The sequence below is a fragment of the Rutilus rutilus genome (assembly GCF_951802725.1).
Source record: "Rutilus rutilus genome assembly, chromosome: 10".
Taxonomy (NCBI): Eukaryota; Metazoa; Chordata; class Actinopteri; order Cypriniformes; family Leuciscidae; genus Rutilus; species Rutilus rutilus.
In genome coordinates this window covers 20755099-20778929 of record NC_140215.1, presented here as the reverse complement: position 1 = coordinate 20778929, position 23831 = coordinate 20755099, and the positions used below count along the sequence as shown (strand labels likewise).

Here is a 23831-nt window from a genome sequence, read left to right as displayed (position 1 = left end):
TAATCTTTTTGTAGATCATGCTTTATATTTGTGGATCACAAAGAGTTTGTTTGAGGACTTTGTATCTATTTGTAGATCTTGTTTTACATTTGAGGATCATGAGGACTTTGTTTGCGGATTTTTAATCTATTTGTAGATTGTGCTTTGTATTTACAAGTTGTAATATCTATTTGTGACTTTTAGTCTGTCCATTTTCAATGGTTTTGGCATCAATTTACCCCCATACTGTCTACTCTAGACCGGTTTTTTTTACACACAAAGATTTGGCAAAACGTCACGAGGGAGCATAGCAGCTATTACAGTTATTATAAAGAATTAGATCGTATCTTGTAATGTCATCTAAATGGATAAAATCTACCATTTGTCCTCTTGTTCATTTATTGCAACCATTGAAGAGGCTCAAACTGCTACCTCAGTATTACTCTACTTTAGAGGGGGCGGTGCTGACCCTTCGCGCACCCCGCCTACTAGTTCTTTCCTCTCGGTCTACGTCACTCCACCGAACTCCATGCAAATCGCTCCTCACTGGAACGCCATTGGCCGCTCGCTCATTTTAATCGCTGTCAAAACGCATCATATGGCCGCCGCTTTAGCTTACTCTTCAACTCCACTAGGAAAAGTAACTCAAATGCACGTTCAATTAATGTGGATGTGAAACGGCAGTCGGAGACGACACAAACAGGCTACTGGAGCAAAAAGAGACCCTGAAACTAACAGCAAACGGTTGGGAATAAGCTGAATTCCACATTTCACCGGAGCTCCACTGGCTCGTGAAGCACCTGCTTCAAGCGGACTACAGAGCGCCGAAAGTTCATGCTTTTTCTCTGCTAGCTGAAAACTTTTAAGCCACTTGAATGTATAGCATGATGATGGAGACGGACCTTCATTCCCCTGGACCCCAAACCAACACGAATCCGGGGCAAACGGGTCCAAATTCGGGGAGCAAAGCCAACCAAGACCGCGTAAAAAGACCCATGAACGCTTTCATGGTCTGGTCCCGGGGCCAGCGCCGAAAAATGGCTCAGGAGAACCCCAAAATGCACAACTCTGAAATTAGCAAAAGACTCGGTGCTGAGTGGAAAGTGATGTCAGAGGCTGAAAAGCGGCCCTTTATTGATGAGGCGAAGCGGTTGCGAGCCATGCACATGAAAGAGCATCCGGATTACAAATACAGACCGAGGCGCAAAACCAAGACCCTGCTTAAAAAGGACAAGTACTCGTTGGCTGGCGGCTTGCTCGGCGGTGCAGGTGGCGGGGTCGGAATGAGTCCTGCGGGGGTCGGCCAGAGGTTGGAGAGTCCTGGCGGTCACGGAGGCTCAGCCAGCGCCGGCTACGCACATATGAACGGCTGGGCGAACGGCACTTACTCCGGACAGGTGGCCGCCGCGGCAGCAGCGGCTGCGATGATGCAGGAGGCTCAGCTCGCTTACAGCCAGCACCCAGGTAGTGGGTCTCACCATCACCACGCTCATCACCATCACCCGCACAATCCTCAGCCCATGCACCGCTACGACATGACTGCTCTTCAGTACAGCCCCATCTCGAACTCCCAGAGCTACATGAGCGCTTCTCCATCCGGCTACGGTGGGATATCATACGCGCAGCATCAAAACTCCAGCGTCGCTACTTCTGCGGGCATCGGCACGCTGAGCTCGCTCGTGAAGTCCGAACCTAATATAAGCCCTCCGGTTACCACACACTCCCGAGTACCCTGCACCGGAGACTTGAGAGAGATGATAAGCATGTATTTACCGACTGGGGAGTCCGGGGATCCGTCTGTGCAGAGCAGACTGCATGCCTTACCGCAGCACTATCAGAGCACAACTGCCGGAGTAAACGGAACTGTCCCATTGACGCATATTTGAAACAGCTGATGGAAAGTGATGGGTAACACTCCACCAAAAATATTTACCTCTTCTTCTTTCTTTTTTTTTTCTTCTTCTTTTTTTTAGATTGTCATTAAACTACTTTTGTACAGATTGTTTTATGATGTTATTGTAAATTAAAGGTAAATATTGTTTCGATTGCAGTTCGGAGAGAAACTGAGATCTAATGAGATGTATCACATTCAGTGAAACATTGTTTAAATATGACGTCTTTAAAAATGATTCTGACAGCGTTTCTGGCCACGCCAAGAAATATGCGACACACTGTTATTCTTTAAATATTTAAGTTTCTGTGCAAATTGACTTTTGAGTTGATAATAACAAAAGTCTAGCGTGAATAACACAATGAAATGTTTTTGAGAGCCCATAAAGAGTTTTCTGCTTATTACATTTACCAAAACGTTTGTATACGTGAATTAATGTACCAGATTTATGTTGTAATATTTCTTGTAAATTGTGAATAAGTTTTAATATTTCAAAAGACTGGCACGTTACTGCTGCTGTACATAATTTATGACATGCATTCCTGCCAGTTCAAATCTTAACCTTGCGTTGATTCATGGTCTAAATAAAATTGGAGAAAAAGTTACTCTGCCCTAAATTGGTGTTAGTTTTGTTACCTATCAGACTTTGTCATTTAACATGTGTTTGATTTACTACACTTACACTTTCTCTTCGTGGATTGAAGACAAAATATTAATCGGCAGGTACTTTATTTTGCTTTAAGACCTTTTATTTGTAATGTGTATTTTACAAGCTTCAACGTGCTACTATTGAGATCTTTGAAAGTATCAAAACTGGGAAAACGTATTTTCTAAATAGGTCACACTTGGTCTTACCCGTCATAGGAACTAGAATATATATTACAATAAATATGCATTAGAACCTTTGGTGGGAAAATTATTTGATATAGGCCTGTAGACCTTTTTTATGGTTTTATTTTTTATGGACCGTGTTAAGTTTTAAATGTGTGTCGTACTTTTGTCATTTTATTTAAGTGTAATTGCCTTTATAATAAACCGTCTACTTAACTAAATTAATAATAAATGGACAATATTTTTTTAAACTAGAGAATAAAATAATAAATATTGTATTGCATGAATACAAATATTGTGATAATTTCAATGTTGTTAAAGTCGCCTCGCAAAATTTTAATTATCACTCGTTTAAAGTTATTTCAAATCTGTTTATTCATAATTTAAATTGTTTGTTTACTTATATAATTAGAATGTGGCTGTGTACTAAGTTCACAATTGCTTCTTCAATTGTAGACTTTGATAGGTATCTATAAGGTGTAGCCTATAATTTTTTGAACTTGAAAATAAATTATTATTATACGTGTATCATGTAGGTCAGGGTTGGTTTGAACTAACTTTGTCATTTCGTCTATCACAATAATATTTGCAGTTCAAAAGTTTTATTGTTTAACTGACACGTTTACCTCTATAGCAAACCTGATTTATTTTAACCATAGGAGTTGGCTAATAATGAATCAATTGTATAGGTAGATTTTGTTGGGTAAGAACCCTTAATTTTGAAAATGAATTCGCCTATGTTAGTACATCTGCGTGTTTAAAAACATATGTAAAAAGTTTTTCACACGAGATGTTTATAATATTTTTGACAATGAATAATAGCTCATGTTTCACTTTTTAAAGTAGATTTCAATTCACACATGAGACGTGTTTGAGCAGGCCCACATATTGATCAAAACACGTGTTTGTACTGCAGCAACTTTGTAGTTTCTTATTATATGAAAAGTGTGCGAATGTTTCTTATTTATTCTCGAGTCCCTGCGGAAGAATTGTGGCTGAACATAATGTGATCTGAAGCAGGGGCAGAAGGATGTTTAACAGTGACCTGGATCAGCCAGCAGACACGCTGACCTCTGGGACACAAAGTCAAAGGTTATTACAATTACCTGCTGTCATGGGGCTAGTTTAGCAACAAGTGTCAGAAGCGCAAAGCCGCAACACACTGGCACCAGACGTCCCTTTTCTCGTTGGGATGCGCATGTGAGGCCATCAAATCTGCAAGTGCCACTTCACGCACTTGAAATAAATATGAAGCAGAACTGAGTCAGGAGTGCTAAAACTGTTATAGCCTATACATCATAAATGTCTCGATAGCATTTATTTTTTTAACAGAGCACTGAATAGTTGTTCTTGCATTCTAAAAATGCTGGGTTGTTGCAACCAAAATTTGGGTCAACTATATGGACAAACCCAGCCACTGGGTTAAATCTGTAAATTACATTTTTAACCACATGTTTGGATTTGTTCACATTTGACCCAAAATTGGGTTAAAACAACCCAGCATTTTTTAGAGTGTGTCTGTTTTATTTCAGCCACGTTTCTTTCATGAAAACACTTACATTAAACGGTCAATTATTCTTAACACACTTTCCTTTCCCCTCCACTACTAGCCTATATGAGAATGTCCACTCAGGGGCCATTTGTATTTATCTCCAAATGAAAAACTACGGATTAAGCGCCGAAAATAGAGAGGCGGAGAATCGAGTCACGGCACTTGCCAGGTTAAAGAGAAGCGTTCTGGTAAATTTAACCAAAATAATTTACCACCCCGCCAAAAGAGGGGAAGGCACGCGGGGTGGGATGGGTGAAAAGGATGGGATGGAGTTCGAGGTGGGAGGGGTGGCGGTGGACTCGAACCAATAAATCGTCTCAACGTGCGATACCCTTATCTTGTAGCCACCGATATATTCTGTGCTGGGAAGCCATCAACACTGCTGGCTCGTATGAAAACTCCCGATCTCTTGCACTCGCTGTCCTAAATGGGGATAATTAGCATCACTTTATCACGCCTCTGCATATTTTCTCCCTTCTCCAAAAAACCCGGTACGCTGCTATTGGTCGCTGCTCTGTCACAGAAGATTACGGAGACAGATTGCACGGAACGAATGTGCTGAACGAGATTAGGGAGGAATAGAAATAGCAACTGGGCCAATAAATTCCTCGCGAGGGCCTTATCGTGCAATTACACGTTGACATGTTTAACAATCTTGCTGCCTCTTAATCCTGCGCCCTTCCAAGAGGCGAGATGCTGCGCCGTAATTTCTGCAGTCTGCGATTCCGGAGCAGTAATTTAAGCATATGCACAACGCCACGAAAAAGCAACTTTGTTCAAACTTTTATTTAGCAAAACGTTGCTGTGTTTCTGCTAATTATAAATGATTTGTTCCTCACCGTGACCAACAGTCTCTTTTAGCCGCGGCAGAAACAGACCAGGGGCCCGAGCATTGTCGCATGTAAATCAGCCCCTTAAGTTTCAGTACGATTTTTGTCTGAATTGCGTCATTATTGCTCGGAAGAGCAAACAGTAGGCTAATTCAGTGGACTAATTTAGTGATGCACCCATGGGATTGCTTTTCACAGATTTTCTCATGTTGTTGTGCATCACTGAGAATCCAATTACCATTATAAAACGACTGCTGTTCAAAAAGTCTAGACTGCTTTATCTAAAAAAACAAAACAAAAAAAATGCTAGATGACCAATGCAAGGCTATGAATTTTTCAAGGCTCTTATGAAGCAAACTGCTTGTTTAATAAACTACTCTTTTGTACCTTAACTGTCTGTTCTCTCTCTCTCTCTCTCTCTCTCTCTCTCTCTCTCTCTCTCTCTCTCTCTCTCTCTCTCTCTCTCTCTCTCTCTCTCTGTTTCTCTCGCCCTCGTGTTCGGCAGAGAGGTCTGTGTAAGGATGATTGTGAGAGACTCTGCTGGAATTTGGCAGGCCCGCTGCTTGGAGAGGCGCCCCACGCTGTGACTCCCATTCAGCGGTCCAGCGCGCTGTGAGGTTGGGAAGTTTCACTGAGCCGTGCACTCAATGGCTCCACAAAGCTGATTACAAGCCCCAGCGAATTCCTGAAGGGACCGGGCAGCCACGCAGGTGTGCGGGAAACCGGGGCAACCCTTCAGAGTTATAGTGACAGAGCAAGACAAGCCATGAGACCACACAAAAAGCAAAGCGTCCCAGGAAGCGGCCAGGGATTTGGTGGGAAAAGAACACCTTAAATGTCTCCCTTGTGAGCAAAAAGGGAAAGACAGGAGAAACTTTCCGAAGGCCTAATAAAATGATGCGCAGCCTTCTCAGGACAGTGAACTAAAATGGATGTGCACCGGAAACATATTTTTGTGTTCGTTTTGCCATATGCATTCTGAATAGTCGATTGCATCACTATTGGGGTTCAGGGTTAACAACGATTCATAAAACGTAAAGGCCTGCTCTCTCTCACTGCCCAATTCATTCTCCCTGGTGCGAAAAAAATCTACATCAATGAAACAGACAGCGTATTTAATTAGAGCGGAGTCTAACTATCAATTACTCAGGAAAAACACAGGATCCCCAAGGACCGGTAATCAGCGCGCCAACAGTCGGCCGCGCGCTCATTACAGCAAAGCGACAGGCGGGAATAATAATCAGGGCGCGGCGACGCATCTGCCTACTGTATTTCCACCGCATCCTGGTGCCTCTCAGAACTTTAATAACTCGTCGTTTTTACTCAGCTTTACTTTACCCAGTGGTAGGACGACATGACCCTTGTTAATGTTGTTGCTGTATTAATCCTAATGTCATTTCTCTTTTGGACTTTTGGCTTATAGTCCACGCATGATCAGTTTACTTTAAACAATTCACTTAGCCCTAATTTACATTTTGTAACAACTTTAATTTTATTTCATCCACTTAAAGTCGTAAAATATAGGTCTAGTCAAACCATTTGTGTTATATATATATATATATATATATTTTTTTGTTTCTATGCTTTTCATTGGCATGAATGGAAAGAGTAGCCTAAATGTTGCAATTAATAATTTGACTGTTTGTTTGTTTTTTTGGGGGACAAAAAAAAAAAAAAAAAAAAACTTAGCCTAGTTCTACTGTATCATGTTGACGTTTTAGTGTTGCGGCTAGGTGAGGAGCTTGGGTTTAGGTTTAGGAGAAGTGAATTTGCCATAAGTTTACACAAAGAGAATTTGCTATATACAAATGTCAGTTCTTCAGTCAGTGTTTGTCTCGAGCTTCCTGGCACCATTTAGCATGCTAACGTGCGTGGTTCCTAGCTAGTAGTATAAAGAGATTCGTCTAATGACTAAGTTCTTAATTTTATTGGGTTTTCTCATTCCAATTAGGTTGCGGCTCCAATTCGAGTTGACTGCACATGGAGATTATATGTATAAAAAATAAAAATAAAAAACATTTTCACAAATTAAGTTTAGCCAAATCATGATGTATCTATTAAATGTGCAATATTTTTGAGTTCAGGAACTTTCATTCAATACCATGGAAAGTCTGTGTTCTTCCAACATTTCCTCAGGTTGAGTGAGGGCTCAGTCTTATTTTATGCGGCTAATTTAATCCTCCACAGAGTCAACAAGGGCTAATTGAGATCAGCGGGGCTCAAACACCCATTCACAATCAGATTGTCCCGTTAAGTCGTTTTGCGTGGGGTTTAGGATTCGGAAGTAACCATATTGTGGCAGTCTATAGATCAAGCTGGCTTTGATTCCTGAATTATACAAATGGCAAAGGTCTCTGAGACTTAGGCATGTTTCAGTTCCCATGCTTAGCTTAATAAATATGCTATAAATCTATTCCAGTCTTGGCCTCACCTGTGTCCTGTCACCCCTGCTGTCCTCATGTGATTAGAGGACAAAAGCACTTACCCTGCCCGGCTATGGTAGTCAATCAACCACAACGGACTATGCTAATTGAGGGGAAAGGCGAGAGGAAGACGAACAGTGATCCCAATTGTTTGGCGAATTTCACAGCTCAGCGCAGCTGCAATGCTACTGTTCTCTCCCAATACACTCTTCCATCACTTCTAACGCAACGCTACTGTAAGCCGAAGTCTGTGCGAACATGAATTTGCAATACTCGCTAATGTCACGATTTTCTCACAGAAGTCCATATATTAGATCAGAAACAATAGCCATGTGGCATAGTGTACAGCTGAAGAGATAAATGAGACGCACTCTAAAGTTGTTGAGGAGCTGTCCAGGTCCTGAAATAAACGCGGACAACATCCGCATATGTTCTGGTGGGTATACCACAAATAAGTCATATAAAAAATCTTTTTAAAAGTAGGCTACGTTTTCTAATTATCGCTCTTCGTTCATTTCTCTCCGATTTTTTTATACTTAGATTAGCCTAGCCTCTGCATACGACTCTCGTGTTGACTTGATCGAATTTTAAATTGATGGTCAAAGTTAGTGCTTCAGGTTTTTGGACAGATGCAATAAAGCCAAGGTTATATTAACAAGGCTTGCTAAGGAATACATTTTGAATAATGTTTGTAACCAAACAGTTGTGGTGGGGCACCATTGACTTCCATAGTAGAAAAAAAAAAAAAAACCTTATTCAGAATATCTTCTTTTGTGTTCAGCAGAAGAAAGAAATTCATACAGGTTTGGAACAACTTGAGGTTGTGTTTTGGGTGAACTCCCTTTTAAAAAGCATTACATTTGGTTTATAATAGACAATTTAGCACAAATAAATCTATTCGTTTATGCACACAAACGATTTTGAGTATTTAAAAAAAATTATATATATTTGGTTCTGATCAGCCTTTGTTTTTGTTTGTCTTTCTCCCATTTTTCAGTCTGAGATCAAATATGTACCTAGAAAACTACTTATAGCACATATACAAAAAGAATGACAACTTTAACTGCAAATGACTTTTTCCTGGCATCTACTTTGACCCACCTCGCAAGGTGCCCTTCCTCTCAGCAGGTGTCAGAAAATAGGCCTCAGAATTGTTTGTGTTATTCCGCTGCTGGAGTCCCACTGTGCTTCTGTATTTTGTGATGGGATAAACTTTGACTGTGTCTGATTGTGTTGCTTTTACATCTGAAAGAGGGAGGGAGAGACAGAAAGAAACAACAATAAAAGAAGTTGATGTTTATGGATTGGTCATTGATTTTGTTGCTCTTGGCTGTATGGGCCCCTTTTTTTTAATAAAGACAGGCAAGGATATGGAAGCGTGTACAGCAGCGCAGGCTAAAACTGTAGAAGTGGATGGAGTCTGCGTGGACAGTCGCTGACAGTTGAAGTACCTGCCCTGAGGACTGCGTGACGGATTGGGGGCAGCGGGGTTATTGGTGATAATGACACACCCCACTGAGTGTTATTACTTAAAGACTGTGCTGGGCTGAAATGACATTGTAATGGGATGGGACTTTTGCCACGTTTTCATGGCACTGGGTGCTCTTGCTCAGCAACTTACTTCCAGCTTCTGTGTCCTCTTTTGTCTGCCATATAACTGCTTTTTTTCCGCCCCCTGTCTGTTTCCCTGTCCTTCTTTCTCTCACTCTTCCCTATTCTTTCTAGTGTCTGCTTACATGCATTACAGAGACTCGCTTTTATGCATGCATAGGTTCCTGGCAGAATACGCCGAAATTTGGAGCATAACTTTTTTTGTTCTTCCTCTAACACTGAAAAAGCTTATGTGTGTCTGTACTAGCTTCAGTGCACCTTCCACGCTTGCTACTGAACACATGGCCTGTCTGGCTCAGATCATGACTGGAGCTCTACAACAATGAGATCCCATTCAGTTCGACTCAGGCACAAGTGCTCATGTTTTGTGTAAGTTATCGTAAACATAACTCGGATAAATTTTCTACTCGAAGCATTTATGCCAAAACATCTGTCTTTTTGTTTTGCAGCGCATTGTAAAAAAAAATACAAATAAAAAAAGCTTGCGTCAATACATAGTGTCCTTCTAAATGAAAGGATACAGAGCATATAGATTTTATTGTTTTTAAATGTGTGTTTGTGGTCTGCAGTGACAAGCCCCTGGTGTGACTAAGGTGGCACTCCTATTGTGAATAATAAGCAGCTCTGCCTCTAATTCTTTCAGTTCTTACATATAGATGGACTCCCTGTGTTCATATACAAAGGTTTTTTTTTAGCCCTAGTGGTTACTTTCCTCTAGTACTTTTAGCATTTAGAGTGAGCGTAACCCTTGGGTAAATAAGAATGACACATTATACACACACACATAATGTATGTGTGTGTGCGTGTGTTTTATACCACCAGCCTGAACTGCTGATATAAGACTAAATGGATCCATGCTTTCACGTTGTTTGTCAAATTCTGACCCTTCCTTCTGAATGTTGTAGCAAATGATATTTGCATTAACAAGCACTTGTACAGGGATATATATATATATATATATATATATACGTAGCCTATATGAAGAGTTCAGATGCAAAAGCCTCTAAGTGCCATCTGAAATTTTCTTCTAGAATGAACATTTTTATCAAGCTTGTATATTTAAGTTCAGCAATTTCACTTAAATGACAACTAATAGGTCATTTTCATTGCCATATAAGTGAAATTACTGACCTTAAATATACAGGCTTGAAAAAAATGATCATTCTAGAAGACAATTTCAGATGGCACTTAGAGGCTTTTGCATCTGAACTCTTCATATATATATATATATGGTAACAAGGTTCAGTTCTCGCTAGTTGCTTATTAGCATGCATATTACTAGGATATTGGCTGTTTATTAGTACTTATAAAGCACAAATGAATGCCTTATTCTACATCCCTTATTCTTACCCAATCCCTAAACTTAAATGCTACAAAAACTACCTTACTAACTATTAATAAGCAGTAAATTAGGAGTTTATTGAGGCAAAAGTTGTAGTTAATAGTGAATTTGTGTTCCCCATACTAAAGTGTTACCATGTATGTATTATACTGTACATCATATGTTCTTAATGCATTAAAAAAAAATCAAGGTCAGTCTGCTCAGGATTTAAAAATCTCTGGATTATAAACTGCCCATATTATATTGGCAATAAAGTACAATTTTGATTTGAATCATCTGCCTGTAATAATAAAAATTAAATTCAGTCTGCATTAACTGTTTTCGGATTGAGTAACTCAAAACAGCTGAGATGTTTTACAAATCATTTTTAAATAGAAATTTTTAAAGTTCTTGCTCATGTTTTTCTTTCCTTGCATGCCTTCTTAATTAAGTACTTAATATTTATAATATTAATAATAATAATAAAGGGTAATTCATCTTAATGACATAATTTGCCAGTACTCTCTCCACACCACACACGCATGCATTGTGGCTAAACTCTTAGTGAGCGCGAGAGCTGGATAGTATGGGCTATTAGTGCAGTGATTCATGCACATGCTGGTCTCGATTTCAGTGAGCTCCTTGTGAGGATGTGTATTACTCTGACCCTGCATCTTTAATGTGTTTAGGGGGGGGAAAGAGACTAATGCAGTTTCCATGAAGAGTAACCTTAAACACAACGATGACTTTATGGCTGATGGACTTAATAAGCTGAGGAGTAGAGCTGTTTTAAACTGCTGTGGTTCCTCTGTTTCTAACGTGGCAGTATTTCTTTGCAGGGCTGAGGAAAAGCTGTTATTTCTCTCGGAGGCGCAGAGCCAATACCCGAGACCTCTGCCAAAAAAAGCCAATCCTTTTACACTGTAGAAATCTTTTAGTGTACGCAATACGCGGAGGCAAACAAAAATCCATAGGAAATTTGTCTTTCTCAATCAGAAATTCAGGCAAACACACTTACACACTCACACACAGTTTGTTGATAGGTTTAAGTAGAGGAGATTAGGTTAATGAGGGGTCAGGGGGTGACCATAAGAAACAACGACTTGGTTTCCTCTGGATGTCACTGATAGCTCTTACTGCAGCTGACCTTTGACACCCCTTACAGTGAGTGATCAACAGTCTCTGCCATTTAGATGGACTAGATTACAATATCAATGTAACGGACACAGGATCCTTTTTACAAGGGTCACTGAAATATATCTTTCAATGAAATCCAAAATCGCAGCTAAAGAGGGCCCATTTGTAACAATGACCTTAGATATTGACACATTTGGTGGCCTTTGAAACTGCTGTCAATTTGAATCAAAACAATTTCTCACCTTTTGACATAAATACACTACCGATCAATGGTCGGTAAGAATTTTTATAGTTTTTTTTTAAATCAGAAATACAGTAAAAGCTGTAATATTGTGAAATATGTTTGCGATTTCAAATAACTGTTTTCTATTTTACTATTATTGTTTAAAATGTAATGTATTCCTGTGATGTCAAAGCTGAATTTTCAGCGTCATTATTCCAGTCTTCAGTGTCACATGATCCTTCAGAAATCACTCTAATATGAGGATTTGATGCTCAAGAAACATTTCTTATTATTATCAATGTTGAAAACAGTTGTGCAGCTCATTTTGTGTGTGTGTGTGTGTGTGTGGAAACTTGTCTTAAATATCACTTTTACTGTCAATTGAATGCATCCTTGCTGAATAAACCTTTTTTAATGAAACAAACTCACCATAAAAAAAATAAAAAAAAGTTTCCTTCCTGTGTGAGAAGGCCTGTTTTTCACCCTCTCCCCCCCCCCCCCCCCCCCCCTACCGGCACAGATGAAGTCATGGATTCTTTTATATGTCTCTTTTTAATGAAAAAAAGCTTTAGTGATTAGAGCTGATCAAATATCTTAAGGCACAGGTAAACCTTTTCCATGAGATAACCTTAGATTAACATTACTTTAGAATATCTATCAATACCGTACAGCTCCAGTAATGGGACATAAATGCCAAAGCACACAAAAATAAACCTCAATTTGCCAGACAACACGCTACAGCAGCAAAATCAATCAGTTCATACATTAACATAATTAACTGCATACACGTTATATGACTTTTCACATCTCGGTTCTCTGACCCACCGTTCTAAAGGTGACTCTTCAAATAAAGGTCGACTGTGAGCGTGAATGCGGCCGTGATCGTGTCATGCCCGTACAAGTTTTCGAAGTCTTCTTGCTCTTGTGTGAGTTGGAAAGAGTAGATCAATTTCTAATAAACTTCTTCAATAGGCCAATTTTGCCTTTCACTGGCTGCTTTGAAAGGCTCCAGTTAGCATTTAGAGAAAGAGATGGAGAGTGAAGGATGATTACAGAGGAGTACAGTATGCCACTGAAGGTCATCACTCAAGGATAATGAGTGCTGTATTGAAACTACTCCTGTTTCCACCTTCTCTTTTTCCAAACCAGTCTACGTGAGTGAGAGTTCACTAAATCATATTGATCTCAAAACAACACAACTGATTGACGGTTGCATTTCAGGCTGTGAAAAAGTCCCATGTCCTTTCAAAGCAAAGAAATAATAATCTGGGAGTAGAAAAATGAGAGATTTAGACTAATAAAAGGGTGAGGCTGTTAAGGTGCATCTGATCAGATTAAAATCCCTCATTTTATTATCAGGAGAGCATTTGTACATTCATTCGTTTTTGTTACCAGCAACAGCGGTACTAACAACAAAGATATTTAAAAATATATATTAGAGAATTGTTTAGTTAACAGCTTTTTTTTGTAGCTAGCTTCTTGAGCGAACATACAAATATTGACAAATTATGTATTAATGTAATTATTATTACAGAAATTTTAGCATCATTACTCCAGTCTTCAGTGTCACAGAAATCATTCTAATATGCTGATTTGCTGCTCAAGAAACATTTCTTATTATCAATGTTGAAAACTTAATCTTTTAGTGGAAAGCATGATAAAAAAAAAAAAAATCACGGTTCTTTGATGAATAGAAAGTTTACAAGAACAGTAATTATTAGAAATAAAAGTCTTTTGCAATATTTATAAATGTAATTACTGTCACTTTTGACAAATAAATGAAAAAAATCAAATACATAAATGAATAAAAAAATATTCTTAAATTTTTTTTTACATGACATATATAACTGTCTTAAAATACATGATTGTTTGACGGTCATCAATGCTTGCCACTTTTGGTCAACTAATGCAGAGAAAACATCTTATTTCCTCCTTGCATATTTCCTGATTTATTTTATGTAATCTGAGGTGAACGGCCATAATGGGATTAGAGGCGGTGCTGCTGAACCCAGCGCGGCCCTGCTACCAGCTCACTCAAGAGAAACACACAGTTATCACACAACAGCAGATTGTTTTGAACTACTTATGAAAAAACGGAGCATCTGAAGACAGAGGCACTCTTGCCAGCGTGAGCTGGTGTTAAGTGCATGGTTGTTCCCGTTGTTTTATTTAGCATCTGCAGAATTCCCAGCATAGTTAAGGTGCTTTGGAAAAGGATTAACTGTTGCTGGCACTGGTGAGCAAGCCTCGCAGATTTTCCCCTAGCAAGAAAGTACAAAGAAGAGAAGGAAAAGGGAGATGGAAAAGAGGGAGAAAAGGAAGAGAAACCACAATAACAAGTTGTATAAACATAACCTGAGAGTGAGACATGGGTAAAAGTATATCTAAACAACAATTATCCCTGAAGGAGGAAAGGAGGAGGCTTTCACTTGCCTACTTACAGTGTCCTATTACATCAGATGCTTAATTTCCGTCTCTCTTCTACCTTATTCCCTCCTTCTCTATCTCAGTGCCTTGTTTTTCTCTCATCATAGTCCTTGTTTGTCCTGTAATGTCTTTAAATAGGTCTATTTAAAAAAGGGGCAATGTAAAAAAGCCCAAAATCAAAAGATGGTGCTGATCAAATTAGAGTTGTCTCACTTACATCATATAAATCACTCAGTATTTTTGACTTTAGAATATAAGCGAATAAAATACATTCACATCTGAGTGACTTTAAGTATTTTCTTTTCACATCTACAAATATGAGAAGTGGTCTTGCTAATAGCTTCAAAGGTATTTTCCTTCCCTCAGGAATGACTGCAGATGATAAGGTAATTTAATTATTTAAAGTCGCTTTGAATTCAATATGACCGTGAAGCATTCCTGACATTATTGTGTCCATGACATTGTGTTCACATCCTGATTTTGATGAAAACTAGCCCATAATGTTTATAAAAACAAAGCTTACTCGAATTGAGATTGTGGATATTTGCCAGAACACTGTGATATCCTGCCTGTCATTGAAAAAATGTTTTAAATGGCGTAAGGCGAATCAGAAACGATCAAACTGCAATAGAGAAGACACTGACCTTGATACATTCTAAATAAATAGTGACATTTTTTTTTTTTTTACCATTCAAGTTTCCAGAGCGGGTCTGTTCTGTAGTGACAAATGATTAGTCTGGGAAATTTGGAGTTTGTATTGACGGTATTCTGCTGTTCCTCTGGTTAGGTTCCTTGTTTCTGGAGCAGAGAAACCAGATCCGGCCTGTTCGTAGAACTGCAAACAAAAGCACTTGACTGACGGCCAGATTTCTTCTCGTGGCTGCACTCGGGTTTCCACGCTCCCAGTATGACGCTTGAGAGACGGCAGGTAACGCAATCTCAGGTGTGCTCGGGGGCGTGGCCGACCCTTTTCTCCTTATTCACCTCGATCACCCGCAGCGCAGCGACAAACACGGCTCCGTTTCAACCACTTATCCTGCTCGGCTGAAATAATCATCTGATCAGCTCTCGCTCTCACACTCCCTTCTCTGTTTCTCTCACTTGTTTCCACTCTTTATTGCATGGAAGTACAGTCTGTAGTTATTCTGAATAAGGCCTTAAATGTTAGTGGCTCTGGTTTCTTCTTTTACCTTTTTAACTCTATATGGAAATTGTGTGATAGCGAAAGGACACTCATGGATGGCGTATTCTCTCTTATTAGTAAGCGCACTTTTGAAAGGTTACAGTAATCCAATAGTATTGTGGATATGCAGCATGACTTCCTGAGACTTGTTGAAATAATAATTTTGTTTGTTCAAGTGTTTTTGCTAACGGCACAGTACGCATTCCTGAGCCCTAACACAAGTGTTGACAAACAAGCACATATGATAGAATTGAAAATTAGGGCATAAGGAGCGCTATTACGCATAATGTATAAATGTCATTTTTGTGATTAAATATGAAAGCTTCAAATCTATCCTTTCTGCTTGCTAGGTATACTGTATATTTTTGAGAGGGCCAACTCCCCGGCGTGCAGTATTTTAGAGTGCCCATTTAGCCAGGCCCCCTGCTCTCCTGACAGCTGATGGAAAAGGCAGTATAACAATGAGCCCCCACCGTGCCTCTCTGCCTGCCCCCAACCACCAGGGGAAGAGGAAGCAGCGGCAGCCGTGTGACACATTATTCTGTCCCCCCGGAACCTGCAGCCAGGCCAAGCCCCCCCTCCGGGTTCCCTTGGACCTCTAAGTGCCGAGCCAGGGACTGAGTGACATTTCCAGAGTCCTGACCTTTGTTTTTCCATTGACTGGGAAGACGTTTGAAGGAGGTACAGTGCACGCTGGTCGACTCTCTGCAAACTGAACACACTGGCAATTACACACACAGTTTTAGTACGTCTCGCACAAAAGGAAAACCGAGCGCTATGCTGTCACCGAGCTTATTTTCTCATAAACTGCGCGAGAAACGCACTATATATGGTTTATGTTTTACTATGCCGAATCTGTCCGAAAAGCCACGACTAACTTAACTAGACTAATGAAAGGTAACCGAAGGGCACTTTGACTAAACTTTAAGAGCAGAGTTGAAAATGACCACTGGAGACCAAATCATGGCACATTTTATGTTTCTTAAAAGGTCTCCTCAGAATGAAGTCAGATTATTGAACCATTTAGCATTACATTGAAAAGTCTACTGCAAAATTAATTCAGGAGCCATGTTGGTTTGAAGTATGGGTTCTCGTAGGACTACATTTAAAAGCTAAACAGGAGAAAGGAAAGCCTCATGTGGAGAAAATGGCATAAAATGGAATGTACTGCATTGTTGATAGGTTGAGTCTTGGGCTTTATTAATGATATGAGCTGCTGGCCAGTGCTTTGGTCAAATCAGACACCTGCTATGGCTGCCACACTCCAAGAACGATGACATCACAGGGAGCAGGGCAAGTCAGATCCGCTGTTAATCGCTCGCCTTAATTGAGTGCTCTGCTGAGTTCCAAATTGCTCAGTACAATCAAGACTCGCTTAAGAGTCCCACCATGTGTTCTTAGGCCATGATGAGATATTGCCTTCATTGCCTGTTGTTTCTGAATATTAGCCTGCCTTTCAATACGCCTCCTACATATGCACCTTTTTTTACTCGTACCCTTCAGGTTGCTGTTTTTACAGGCTATTTTTCACAAATTTCTCATTATTTGTGCACTAATTCCAGATCGGCAGTAAGTATGGACCAGTAATGAAACAAAGTGATTATTTCTTTTTTCTTCCTGAATACAGACAAGAATTCCTTAGTAATGTGTAAAGGATTATCAGTCAGCCGCCCATTTTCACAAAACAGATCTTGTATCACCTTGAATGGGTTTATTTTGCAGTATGAACTGTACATTATCCAGCTTACAATGCTGCTACTCATCAAATAAATGAATATATGTCATTTTGATTTGAGTTGAAATTATTTGAGAATTTGTCCTCTGTACACCTTAGCCACCGCTAAGAAACAAAATAGTCCATTAGAATGTAGAAAACAGTCGGCGTAGCAACAAGACAAACACTGCAACAATATTACGATGATATTAATAGAGTGCATTAGCGCCCGCCCCCTTTTTCAGTGGAGCTTTTTTCCATTCATTTTTCCCATAGGAATGAAAAAAAAGTCCTTGTTAAAGATCTATAAGCCATGAACCAAGACAATCAGCTAAAATTCTGATTTAAACAATCAGATTTAAAGCAAAACATTTTTTTAAATCGGACAAAAATACAAACAAGACTGTGTACTTATCAGCTTTAGTTTAACTACAATCCCATAAAGCATTGCGAATAGCATAATCGAATAGAGTGGTGCAGTTTGTTTAACTTAAGCGTTTGTGAAAGGAGAGCGTGAGTTCGCGGTATGATATGAGAGACATGAAAGTAGCATTTTGAGTGGCCTGATAAATACAATGTTACCAGGGTCGACTGTGAATATTAGGAAATGTCAGATCACTTCATGGTGCGATTGACCAGCCAGAATCAGATATTCCAGAGCTGTGTAAAATGATTTACCAGACGGCTTGCTACTAATAGACATTCTGCCTAAGCCATTTTTTAAAAACGCTGTTGAAATGTGGATCGGACTGAGAACCAAAACACACTTGTAGCCAAACAGCAGTAAGGGGCGTATACATTCATTATGGAGGAGGAGCACAAGACAGACATTAGCAGAACGAGAGAGATGGCAGAGAAATTTCAAAAGAGGAAAATGCCAGGGGAATATTAGTAATAACAGTCATTTTGAATAAAATCAGGCCAAAACAAAGTTAATTTAGAGTTTGTTTCAGGAGTTCAAAACAGCTTGCCTAAGTGAACTTTCTGGAAAAGTTGACCTCGGCTGGTAAACACCTTCAATCTACCATTGGTCGGTGGCGATTATATTATGATATGGAAATTTCTTTATTTCTTCTGTTCAGTCCATCGAGTTCAGTGTGTAAAGGCATTAACACATTAAAGAGCTGCTTTATAGTTGAAATTGAAGTTGTAATTCTAATAGAAAGCGATACACTGTTTTTCATGTTTAATACTAAAGCTGCTTGCTTTAAAGCTATTTATTTAATAAAGTTCTGTATAAATAAACGTGACATGACTTGACGACCGAAATGCAATGCCGCTGTAATCAGATGCTTTCTTAACTGCTTTTTTCTCATTGTCATTGTTTTTTCTGTTGAGAGGAAAGTTCACAGCTAAATGCTGCTCTCAGCTGTGTAGATGCCGTGGGGTTATTCGCTAACAGTATATCACTGAAAAGGTATTTCAAACTTCTTTTTACCCCTAAGCGAAGAATGCAAAAGATCTTTGCCGTGAATATACTGCATATGGGCCTTTAAGGCATCTTTACACAGCTAAGTTAGGGCTGCTCTGTGCCTGCTCAAAATTCTGTTTAAACTCAAATGATGCAAATACTTTATACTAAAAGGCTCAGCCCTCAACAGCAGTGTTGGGTAATTACTAGCAAGTAATTACATCTTCAACATTTCATTTCATTTCATTTCATTTTATTAAAGATAACCCCTTGAGATGGAACATCTCATTTTCGAGGGGGTCCTCAACAGTGTAATTAGATTACTGTACTAATTACTCTCTAAAAAGTATTGCATTACTTATTACTTTCTAAATCCCGCATACCAACCTCGATCAGGTGACCAATAGATATGAAACTGCTCTTTTAATTCATCCAAATAATTAATATAAAACTCCATAAATTATTCTTGAACTGACCAAAGTATTTTACTGGAGAAGGTTACATCAAAAGCATAATTTAACGTCTAATGTTACAATGTTTGATGTTTAATCCACTATTGTTTTATATAGAATTGTTCTTTAGTTTTTACAGTATTTAATGCAATTACATCAGAAGTAACTGTATTTAAATTATAGAAAAATTAAGAGTAATCCCTTACATTACTTTTTATGTACCAAAAACTTGGTAGTGCATTACAGTTAACATTGTATAGCAGTATACAGCTGTGTAAATGCATTTATGCCACCTCTGAGCAGCATTGAACTGTCTGTGTAAAGAAACCTAATTGCCACTTAAGAAGCGCTTGTGCCATCTTTGCAGTGTAAATTTGATGTTAATATGGTCAAATATATAGGCAAAGGAGAAGCATCAGCATGTCAGCTGAAGATTTTATGAACAGTAAGTATGGCATGTAGTAGACATATGTAAAGAAAGAAAGAAAAAAAGAACCTCTCGCGGTGTAATCTGACACACCAGCCATGAAGTTATCATGCTGACTGAAGTTTATTTCTCGTTTCTGAGTGCTGTGCCTCTGGCATCTGGGAAAACAAGCACCACAGGTGCTCACATTGCATATGGAGGCATATAAAATATAGCTGTAAAGTTTTACAAATTAGTTCCACCAAATCAAAAAGCATTTTAAGGATAATTTCAAGACGAATATTTATTTGCCCCCTAGGCCAGTCGGTGTCAATTTCAAATTTCAAATTCCTGTTTGGTGTCACAATAAATAGGTTGGGTGAGGTGGTGAGATGTCATCAGTACCATCTGTATGACTCACCAGATACAAATTTATCTCAGAAATACAGAACGACTGTAGTGAGAGGGAAGGAGAGTAGAGGAAGAAGAGTCTTGTTTTGAAAGAGGACTCCTGTGCGTTTCACGATGCCTGGCTATCACAGTGTCACCTAGTTAATCTTGTGTTCAACACAGCATGTCACAGATCACACGAAGCCTCAGACACACACACACACACACACACACACACACGCACGCACGCACGCACACACACAGACAGTGTATTAAATGTGACCACTCCCAACACAGTGAAACTGTTCAGGCAATCCACACCACTGAAGGGCGAATGTCTTACTCGTGTAATTTATTACTGTCTGACCACACAGTCGCATCGTTTTATTCGACTGTTCAGCCAAGAGTTATTCAAGAGCCTCACCTGAGACGACCACAAGCTGAATGGAACAGACTGTGTCTTGCCTCATTGTGATGTTCCACATTTTATTAAATGAAAGACAGTTATAGTGCTGGTCAGAATTATTTGTCCCCTTGGTAAATATGATCAAAGATGGGTGTAAAAATCTGCATTGTTTATCCTTTTGATATTTTATTTTTTTAAAAATGCAAAAATCTATTTTTTTTTTAATGAAGTATGAAATAAATGTTTTTCTCCAATACACATTGGGAACAATTATTTGCCCTCTTTTATTAAATACTTTTTGCAACCTCCTTTTTCCATGAAAACAGCTCTGAGTCTTCTCCTATAATGCCTGATGAGTTTGGAGAACACCTGACAAGAGATCAGAGACCATTCCTCCATTCAGAATCTCTCCAGATCCTCCAGATTCCCAGATCCATGTTGGCGCTTCTTTGGGAAAAAAGCTCTTTTTTTGTGTTTGTCTCATCTGTCCATAAAACGTTTGAAAAGTAACTGACACTACTGGAACTTCAAACTGGACAGGTTCTATGGTCAGATCTGCAAACACTTAAGATGGGTTTAGTGCACACAGAGATAAAAAAGAACCCCATGTGTAAAATGAAATACTCTGCTATATCTTTAATACTGTGGGCCTAATTTTCTGCCAGAGGTCCTGGACATCTTGTTTAGATACATGGCATCATGGATTCGATCAAATACCAACAGATAAAAAATCATAACCTGACAGCCTGTGCTAAATCTTATAATAGGACATGTTTGGATCTTCCAACAGGACAGAGATCCAAAAACAAACATCAAAATCAAAAGAAAAATGGGTCACTGAGCACAAAACCAAGCATCTGCAATGGCCATCCCAGTCCCTGACCTGAACCCTATAGAAAATGAGTGGGCTGAACTGAAGAGAAGAAACGCCAACATGGATCTGGGGATCTGAAGGATCTGGAGAGATTCTGAATGGAGGAATGGTCTCTGATCTCTTGTCAGGTGTTCTCCAAACTTATCAGGCATTATAGGAGAAGACTCAGAGCTGTTATCTTGGAAAAAGGAGGTTGCAAAAAGTGTTTAATAAAAGGGGGCAAATATTGACAGCATTTGTCAAATAATGTTGATTACCACACACAACAAATATTTATTCTCATCTCTTGTTCTCTCTCCAATTTTTGGAGATTTAAAATGAGAAAAGTGAAACTTGCATGAATTCTTCTGTGGTTAATTGAGCTTTACAGTGGGTTTAGTGTACACGAACAGGTTAGTAAGCGATTTTTACACTAAAATCATGTTAGCACGTATTGTTTATGTCTTGTACCTAAAGCCTACTGTTGAAACAGTGAGTAATTTAACATTGACGGATTGGCCCCATTAACTTCCATTGTAAGTGCCTCACTGTAACCCAGAATATTGCTTTTTTTTTGGAGGTATTTATGCTACAATTGCTGTCGATCGAGCTTAAATTGTACTGAACCTAGAATATTCCTACACTTTAAAAATTTGATTTCAGTCGGGCTATACCAATGATTATTCTTTTGTTAAAGGTGCAGTTTCATTAGCGAAATTTCAACAAACGTTTGCAAGCAAAAAAGGCCATTGTCTATTGTCAATAGTGTAGCAATGTATGAAGCACAGCTCACAGCTTTCTGTTGGTCAATGTGGTTAATCTCCAACTTGTGGGGAAATCTTTCACCATCACGCAAAATTCAATTGATTTCACCGAACACTAAATGTGACCTTAACAGAATGTGATTGTAGCTTCTTCCAGCATGTATACGTTAATTGGACTACAATTAGCCTCTGTGTTGTGTGCTTGACAAATGCTGTCAATATCAAATATTCGATTCTTCATTTGGGCAGACAGATAACGACTGTAAAAACATGGCTACATAAAAACTCGCTTTAGTTTTGATTATAACCAAACATGTAAATGTACTCACTGAACTGTCTGAGGCCACACGGGCATTAATAGCCTATTAGGACGGGTCGCTCAGGGTGAACAGTCATGTAGGTACAACGTTGATCACAGCCATTGTGTGTTGTCATGGTGGGACGGCAGGAGTGGAAACCTAGTACCAGAGACCTCACCTGATCTGAGCTGGTCTGATCCGTTCCCTGCTTGCTGAGGCCGTGACTGTGCTATTGAGAGAGTGCTGAACGCTGACCTTAATTGCTTGACGGACAGCTCAGATAAACTCATATCAAACATGCCCGTTGAAACCGTAGACGCTGTGTAATTAGTGAACTCCAGGGAAACAGATAAGGCTGCAAATCAAAAAGGGAAGGGGCCTGTGCATGCTAGTTATTCATTTATAAGGGCGTTGAAAAGAATTACACGTACTTCAGCGCGCTCGACTTGATATTCAAACGTGCGACTTCGCAGACTAATCAAAGTGGGTTTGTTTTTCTTTATCCTATACCCACACATCTAGAGGTACACAAGTATGTCACATGCTTTTCCTGTCCAGTTATTCTGGTGGTGCAACTACCCGGGGAGCGGGCCAACCCTGTCATTTAGCAGTAAGTTTATCCTGTGGTGGGATAGAGAAACTGTGGGGATAAAGGCAGCAGACCTATCCCATGACTAGGCTGGCGGAGGGGGGTGGAAAGCCTACCCCACAGCTGGGACAGGCCAGGTAGGGATCACTTACAGGCTGCAGGGTTGGGAGCATCATTGTGGCACCGAACTGCCCACAGTATTTACAGCCCCCCATACACACTTCAACAGTCTCAGGTTCAGCCTGCTGTGATGGAGCAGATAATACGCCTCCAGAGGAACCATCTGGAAAACCGAGCCACCACTCTGCTGTTGCCGCCCCAACGTAAATTCTCATGCACCTGTCTGTGCGCCAGACGCCGTTCCCGCTTTCTTTCAATGTTTTTTTATTTATTCATTTATTGTCAAAAATGGGGCATGTTGTCACCTTTTATGGGGTAAGTTGTGATGATGTAACCTTCCATTAAAAAGCCTATTAGAGGCTTCTTTTCAGCAAAGAAAATAACACAAAATGTAACAAATTACAAAAATATGAAGCCATTATTTTGTCCAATAAACATTTTAATTACTAAACTGAACTGAAATTTTTTTGAGTTCTGAACATACATAAAACACTTTTACTGTAAGGTTTTTGACTCAAACCTTACAGTAATTCAGATATAGCCCTTTTAGCAACTAGCCCCAGTCTCTCTTAAACAGACACATTTGTGCTGACAAAACAGTATAGATATAATATATACACTGTGCAAAATAATCTCTCTCTTTTTGTCATTCTCCACAGGTGAATGCTCACGCACTTAAAAAAAGCACCGTTGATACCCACACATACAAAAAAAAAGTGTGTGTTATGGGTATTTGCTGATCATACCTCAGCAGACCATCTTCTTGGTCCGTGTAGAAATGTCAACCTCTCATCATCACGCTATATGGACACAGCAGGTGTCAGTGATGATAGTTTCACCGTGACAGCTCTGTCGAAAGGATCCAGAGCTTAGACATCGTAATTATAGGCACTGAGACACACACAGAGTCAGCCTATACCTATCAGGCTCATGTCCCAATACAGAAATTACCTAATTATCTGATTTCTGCATTGATGTGCGATTGTAATAATGAGACGCATAGCAGATCAAGGTTCATG

The 23831-nt window shown here is 39.4% G+C and overlaps 1 protein-coding gene across 1 annotated transcript; it reads left to right on the top strand.

The window, feature by feature from the left end:
- The first annotated feature begins 346 nt into the window (after positions 1-346).
- sox1a (SRY-box transcription factor 1a) lies at positions 347-9070 on the top strand. Its single transcript, XM_084422432.1, is given in 3 exon segments — positions 347-1706; positions 5589-5666; positions 5669-9070. Coding segments are annotated over 3 exon segments (1092 nt in total). The 5' UTR covers positions 347-854; the 3' UTR covers positions 5831-9070.
- The last annotated feature ends 14761 nt before the right edge of the window (positions 9071-23831 follow it).